The sequence below is a fragment of the Fulmarus glacialis genome, unplaced genomic scaffold, assembly GCF_000690835.1.
Source record: "Fulmarus glacialis isolate BGI_N327 unplaced genomic scaffold, ASM69083v1 scaffold11274, whole genome shotgun sequence".
Taxonomy (NCBI): Eukaryota; Metazoa; Chordata; class Aves; order Procellariiformes; family Procellariidae; genus Fulmarus; species Fulmarus glacialis.
In genome coordinates, this window is record NW_009206099.1 from 10,134 (window position 1) to 18,101 (window position 7,968).

Consider the following 7,968-nt stretch of genomic DNA (forward strand, 5'->3'; position numbering starts at 1 on the left):
TACATGTAATGTACATCCAGACAACGCAGTTCCTTTTTAAACTTCAGCAAACAGACACCAGGATAAAACTCATGTATATTTTTTCCTATGACGAAATAAAACATTCCTAAGCATGTTTTTTGTTGAACAATCCATTTCATTAGAAGCAAACACACTGCATGTTCAGTTTACCATGACTTGCGTCAGGGATTAATTTGCTTCCAAATTTGGGAGGAAAGGTTTAAATATAGCCAAGTTTCAGCTAGGAGTACCACAGGTTTTGCACATCAGATATCTTGCCCTGCTACAGGGAGCAGAGGAAGAAACAGAACAGTTAAGAACTGTACTTTCAGAATTAATCGTAACCTGAATTGTAGGGGATACAGCTAAATAAAGGCCAACAGGAACTGAAATATTTCTGGGGAGAGCTGCAGTAAGTAAATCCTACAATACTTTGACTACTCTCTTTACAAAAGCATGCATTGTGCTGCCTTCAAATGATATGTGCAAAGGAGCAGTTAATCTACTTTTTTGCACCTAGAGTGATGTTAAGAAACCTTCTATGTTGGCTCACTACACAACCGCATTCTTAATCTCCTCTCTTAACTTTACTTGCTACCATAAGAATAAAGTAAAAAAACAACAACAAAAAACTCAAGAAAGCATAAAACTTTTATTAAGAAAATGTGTAGGTTTCAAAAGTTTCTAGAGCAACTTGTTTCTTCTGTTTTCTTTTCCCTTTATCTCAAACACAGCAAACACTCTACAAGAAGCATAAGCAGTAGCATTCTGGATTCTTTCCTGCAGAGTCAGTGAATCTGGGGAGTTTGACAGATGACTGTCTATGTGGCCTCCCCATTCTTTTGTTTCTTCTTCCCTTATTAATAAAGGTTTTCCCAATGACTGACCAAACAGTCGACAGACTTCTTGAGCTTTCCGCCGTGTGTTTCCAACAGCAGCAACACATACTTGACGGCTGAGAGGTAGAAAAAGCAGCACAATAACAAGCAGGGCCGACTGATGCACAAGCATTCCTGGCAAGCATCTTCTTTTTAACGCCTCAGCTTTTGTAACTGCTTAGATGTAAGGCACATCACCTTCCCCCAGATTCTGGGTGATAGTTTAGGAGTTTGAGGGGGGAGTGTGCAGAGAAAATATCAGCATCCTCATTAGCTATGATGAAGCATCTCTAACACCTATACGCTGCAGGCATCCATGGTGTGTGATGCAGAGCAAGAGCTCAACCTTTGCTCCAGGCACTCGGGTGGCCCAGCTGTAAGGCACACTAGCACCTATTTAACCTCACCGGCCTGATTTCCAGACTCCTGTGTGATACACTTCTGACACCTCCAGAGCCGTTAGCACAGCTAGTTAAGCTTGCTTCTTGGATCAGGCATAAGTCTTTTCTTTAAAGAGGCAAAACCCAAACGAAGATTAAACTTCCCTCTGCCCCCCCAATGTCAATGGGAGAAGCAGGACTTTCAATAGTTAACACCTAAAATATCAAGACCGTGAGCTTCAAAGTAGCATGTGTTGATGCTGAGCAAGCACCGTACACGATTCTTTTCAGATGATGTCAGCAGCTAAGAGTAAAGGGAATTGGCAAGTGTACTTAGAATTATCAACATCTGGTAACACACTTGTACCTTCATGAATAAATACAAATTAAATCTACATGTGCTTATGTAACCACAGTCAAATTCTGTTGACCTAATAGAATCATAGAATCATTAAGGTTGGAAAAGACCTCTAAGATCATATATTCACAGTAGATTGTACTTCCAATAGAAATCAGTGGGAAAATATTTTTTATTACATTCTGCTTTTGCACAGGGACACTGTAGAAATAATAAGCTGTATCTTCTCGGCTGAACAGCATTAATTTATAAGTTATATTTAAAACAAATACTGAAACCTTTGAACATAAATTTTAATAGGTATGAAGGAAAATATTTGCTCCCATTACAAACAGTATAAATTATGTATTCATATTAACTGTTATCTGAGGCTGTAAAATTTGTGAGAGAGAACTTACCGAAGGGTGTCTACAGCTTCCGGTGTATGGTAGAAATGAGGTGGACTGATGGTAACAGAGGTTCCTAACTTTTCAATGAGCAGATTGCAAACATTCTGCATTTTTCCAAAATCGCTGAATATAATACAGACCTGGGAGTGAACACAGACATCACAAAAGTAATTTTCTTCATTTTTCCCTATGATTCAACACTTGTATTTACATCAGTATAAAGCCAGATATGTACAAACTAACTGAATATACCAGTCGTGTATATAACTCCAACATTTATTTACTTAAAACATTTTTATACAGCCCTAGAGACTATCATTAGGTTTGCAACAGAAAGAAGTTCATAAAATGGTTTAAAATTGAGCATTAAGAAATGCTCTTTTGTGAGGAAGTATGGCATTCTTGGTATGTAGACAATTTGAGGAATGAACGTGCTCTTTGGGACACATGACTAGATGCATCCTGCTTCTTCCCTTTTTAGATTACTAGATGTTAATTATGCAGAAGCCCAAGCAAAATGATGTGGAAAACATTGTGCAGGAGGGAAAACTACATTTTAATTCCAAGCGTTAGGTTCAAGAAACCTAAACTATGAGATTAAACTAAGCTTAGGCCAGTCCAGCTTGCAGTGGGCTCAAAACCCTGTGTTGGCTGAACAGACTCACTCCTGTGCCTACAGAGAACTGGGCACTTCAGGCTTGGATTAAAAACAATTTAAACATCTAGCTGTCTGCGGCTTTGGCAATAAGAAGCATTAAATACAGATGCATCAGGAATTCAGGTGCTTTCCCAAGTGCTGCAAAGCAGGCATCACTATCAGCCCCGGGTCCAGAGCCCTACAGCCTTCCTTGTGGGGAAGTGCCAGCCAGGCGGCAACTTTCAAGGCAGGAGCCAGCCTTTTTCTGTGGCAGAGCACAGTCGCCAGGGGTCAAGCAATGATGCCGAGCTGCTACAACTTTCAGGAATCAGAAATCCTAGGTCCCAAACTCTTTTTTAGAACAACTAAACCCTCATCATCAGGGACAAAGGGTCACACCTGTTGTGCAAAACTGCACCAAGTCTGCATCTTAATCTCAGCTGCGTACCCTTTATCTGTAACTTGGGGGTTGGATCACTTTCTGGAAGGTGCAGTACCAATTCGAACAAAGACTGAAGATGAGACTAAACCTAGAGTTTTTTCTTTAGTGGGAGTTCTTGCCATATATAAAAAGCATACACCCTCTTGTGCTGTTTTGCCAAAAAACTGTCATAGTTGTATTTTGTGGAAAGTTGAAAGTCTCACTACGAGGACTGTCATAGTGTTTTCCAGATTGCTATCAGTGTTTACAAGATTAGTTCCCTCAAGGGGATGAAACAAAAGAATGATCAAACAAAAGCACTGTGGGTCTTAAGCAAGAGACTGCTCAGACCGGGGCAGTTCTGGGCTCTCAGGAACTTCATTTGTTAGAAAAGCAGCACGTAACCAGGTACCCTCAGGGGCAGAAAACAACTGAGCAATAGCTGTGAATTTTGTTGGTTTTTTCCTTTAAAAATCACCGTTTTCCATTAGAGCTAGATGCAATAAATTCCACTTACATTTACAGAGGATACCTGAGCATTAAAACGCAAAGCAGTGTTTCAATTTCTTCAATAAAATTATGATTAAGGTGAAAAAGTGTGAAAAATTAACATGAGGGTATGCAAAACCATTGTGGACATTGTAAGGTTTGGGTAAGGCTGTAAAGGACAAGAAGTTATGGTTTATAAGGAGGCAAGTATATTAAGAAATGCACAAAACCAATATAATCTTCATCCCATGAGATCATCATGCAATAAATGAACTATTATGATTAAGATATTATAGAGCTTTGTGATCTCATACACAACTTCGTTCTTCTGCCTATTTTCCTTTGTTATAGCATGAATTAAAATTTATCTCCTTACAGTTGAAAGCATATCTTGGATTCTTAATTGTACCTTAAAATAGCTATTTGTCTGGGAATTTCTTCAGTCTTCTAAAAACTCTTACAGTAGACAAATGGTAAAAAGAGTTTATAGAATGAAATAATGCACAACTTCCATGATTTTATGTATAACACAAATATAATGGCAAACTCTTTAGTAAAAGAAGCGAGTGTAAGTTAATTTTAAATTCATTTATATTGCTAAAGCATGCAAACATGCTGGTCAATGGAACTTCATTGGTTTATGAAGCTGCACTAATGAAACAAGTACATAGATAAAGGGGGAAGCAAGGAGAAACTAATCTCTGCATAAAGAGCGACCACGCTGCTACATAAGCGTACAGGGCAGCCACAACCGCAGTACTATGGCTAGATTTTTCAAGTTCTGACATCCAGGTCATAGGCAACCATACAGCTTTTGAACAGCAATTACAGCGGGTCCAAGCTGCCTACAAATGAACACTAAATCCATGTAATTCATTTCCACGTACAATCTTTGTTGTATAAAAATTAATAGCAGAAGGGAGGTGATTGGTTAAGTTACCACGTAAGACTGAAGTTGTAAGCCTAAGCTTGTCTGTAGCCTAAATAATAATTCAATATAGTTTTATTTATTTTAAGTACAGCTTACCTAAAAACCATGGTGATTTAAGCTTTCATGATAGTAGGTGTCTACTTTATGAAGTTAAAGTCATTCAGAACATGACACTGATGCATATCATTTAAGTATCTAAAGACTCATTTTAAAATCCAAATGTTGTTCTCCACATTCTTGATTATTTCTGTATTTATTGCTGTTATTTAGATGAGAATATGCCTTAAAGCAAGCAAGCAAACTAAAGAGGCTGAACCCTGTTTTAGGGGATTGTAAACAACAGCTCTATAAAACAGCTATCATTTTATTGCAGGCTTCCAGGTTTACTTCATAAGAATCTGTAAATTTGCTGGGTAACGATTAAAGTTTGATGCTCTAAAAAGATCCATTGACTGAAGACACATCATTTCCCTCAGTGAATGTTTCCAGCACAGCATTTATTTCTTACTACAGCATGAACATGCAAAATATACTCCCCTGAGCTGCTTCTGAAGCAAATGGGATTATTCCCATAATACTGAGCTTTCACACAGCAATTTTTACCTACAGAATTCCAAGTCAATTACCTAGGAAACAATTAGCTTTGCTTTACTTGCAGCAAGCTGATGGCAGAGTCGTGCAGAATAGACCAAAGTCCAGGTGCTGTTCAACTGTGGCTTAAACGGATCTAGATTAGGGCTGCCATGCCACTGTTGTCCCCCATCCACTCTTGTCCTCTGCCTTGCATTGCCTCCAGTTCTAGGGAGCTAAAATAATGGAAAAAATAAAAGCTAATCTGGAAAAAAAAAGTTATTAACTGGAGCAGTTTTCTGAACTCACCTATCACCTGATCACCTAAGTACAACTCCTTGCAAGAAGTAGAGGGCAGGAAGGGCTGTGGGTGAAGGAGAGTGCAGAATCGTGGGTTTGCTTACACTGCCACAGAATGACAACCTTAGAGCTCCAGAACCAAATATTCCCTTCTGTAGCATTGTGTAATATTTAAAAAGCACACATTCATCTGAGAAGAAAATAATTCTTTCTATGTTACAGCAGCAGAAAACAAGTTCTGCACACAACAGAAGACTGCAGCTGAACTCTGCTTTAAACTGCAGTCCTGCAATAGTTTCTTTGGACTACACTGCCTTTACTGTAGAGAACATCTACTCCTTGGTATGAGGAAAGACAGTCTGCAAATTTTCATTGGTCCTTGCCACATTTCTTATTCTTTTTTTATCATTATTTTTGGTTAGGTTGAATACGTACCTCTGCTTCCATCTGGTAAGTATTTTCTACTCTACTAAAATCCTCTGTTACAGTCATATTTTCTTCCTAAAACGAAGTACAAGAATATAATCTTAAAAGACAGAAATTAAGCATCTGTTGGAAATGTCTGTACATTGTGTCCTGTAAAAGTTGAACTGTTTTGGCTTATTACTTATGACTTAGCAACAGAAATTTGGAATTTTCCATGCAAATCTCTTCAGTTAAAAATTAGCTGGATGTTAAAGACTTCTTGACATTATTTAAAGTAAATTATACAGTAGCTCTATAATATAATTTCACTGCTATTCACTTGAGGAGAACAATTAGGTCTTAAAAGTGACTGCTAGCTAGAAGCTGTGTGTATCAGCATGTAACTGTAAATTCACCTGGTCCAAAAAACTAGAAGCTTCAATTGTTTTCAGAAAATTAGTATGTGAAAAGTGCTTTTCAGCCTGTGGCAGGTGCACCCGCCTCGACGAAAGACTGGGGGCATCAGGACCGCTGTGTGCTTATTTTTCGGGCCCTTACTTTTGTGCCTTTAGGGTGGCGAGTGCTGACTGTCACGTACACACCTTGGATGTCATGTATACACCTCGGGCGAGGCAGAAGAAAGTCAAGGCCCTCACCCAATTAGAGTTGACCACAGGTCAGATTCGACTGGGTATAAATGGAGCCTGCCGGAGAGCAAGAGGAGCCGACCCTCCTTGGAGCAGCGGGTCTGCCATCAGGGACTCTCCCCTTGGGTCAGGACGCTGCCCAAGGAAGCTCCTGGAGGCCGAGCGCCCTCATCTTACGGGCGAGTGATTGTGCGCATCGTGGATCCTCATTTCCAAAGCGGCTGAGCAGTATTAATTCCTCGTACACCATCCTGAACCTGTGGTTTACTGATGTTGTTGGAGTGTTGAACGATTTTGATGAGCCTCATTTCTAGTTAGTTTTCTGCTAAACAATTTTACTTTAAATAAAGTTTATTTTTAATCTACCACCTGCCTACGATTTTGTGACCCTCCGCGACACAAGCCCCTGTTTTAAGATATTTTAACAATAGCGGCTTGCAGCAAGGTGACATGAACGATGACTGAGCACTGGTTATTCTGGCAGAATGGTAACCCTTAAAAGAGACTATTCCACCACTGACACTTTTGTATGAACAGCAGCTACATTATTCAACATAATGGCTGCACAGAGCACCAGCAAATCCTGTAAGACTTATAAATAAGATACTGAAGTAACTAAGATACAGAATAATTCCAGTTACATCTGAATATTTGACCAGCTTGCTAGCGGTCTAACAATCACATTTCTTTCACCCACTTCCCTCTTTGGTGAACAGTTTGGATGAACAATTTACTGTAAAATTACTATTACACAACAAAAAGCACAGTTTACAATTTAATTGTAAATATAATTTTGCATTTAATACCCAGGAACTGTAGGGAAGCAGATACTAAGCCTTCCAATTACTGAAAAAGTTTTACTTACTAAATTTATTTGCATAGGAAAACAGTATTTGCTTTCAGTGTTGACACATTACAAAAGATGCTTTGTGCCAGAATATTTCCTAGAGAAGCTCAAATTTTCAAGTTTATCATGTAGCATGCATACGTAAGTTTATATAAATGACATTAATCATGAGAAGCATTCTCCTTTTAAAGTACCATATGGAAATTAGATCCATAATTACCATTGCACAGCAGCCTACAAGAAACAAATTTTGAAATTTGGATTTTATGATTGATTGGCAGTGCTCAAATTCAAGCACAACAGTCCTATTTTTGGATGACTTCTTCCAGTAAGGGCAAGGACCAGGGCCAGTTAGTCCCTAAAAAATGTATTTCCCCTTTTGCAGTCATAGGTTTGAGGTACTTTGGCAGCGTGGCTGGTTGTGGTTTGCTAAAGAGTACTCAAGTCAGTCTAGCACCAACAACTCATTTAATTTACAAAATGGAGCAAATCTTACTATTTACGATAGAATCCAATTACAATTGACAAGAAAGGTTATTTCTAGAGCTCTTACATTATCTTATAGAAATAACCACACAGAAAAGCTTTCTTCTACAACTCATATTTTACAGAAATAACTATACTGTAATAAAACTTCAGAGTAAACATAGAAAAACTGCATTAGTTTTTCCTTGTCCCCGCTCCTTAATCCTTTCTAAAAGAAGTTCTCTTTCCTG

The 7,968-nt window shown here is 38.6% G+C and overlaps 1 protein-coding gene across 1 annotated transcript; it reads right to left on the reverse strand.

Moving 5' to 3' along the window:
- Nucleotides 1-635: 635 nt before the first annotated feature.
- IRAK1BP1 (interleukin-1 receptor-associated kinase 1 binding protein 1) lies at nucleotides 636-6,372 on the reverse strand. Its single transcript, XM_009575625.1, has 4 exons — nucleotides 6,361-6,372; nucleotides 5,789-5,854; nucleotides 2,015-2,145; nucleotides 636-955 (listed from the first exon to the last, which is right to left on the reverse strand). The coding sequence occupies exons 1-4, from the start codon at nucleotides 6,370-6,372 to the stop codon at nucleotides 685-687; spliced, it is 480 nt and encodes a 159-aa protein (XP_009573920.1). The 3' UTR covers nucleotides 636-684.
- Between the last annotated feature and the right edge of the window lie 1,596 nt (nucleotides 6,373-7,968).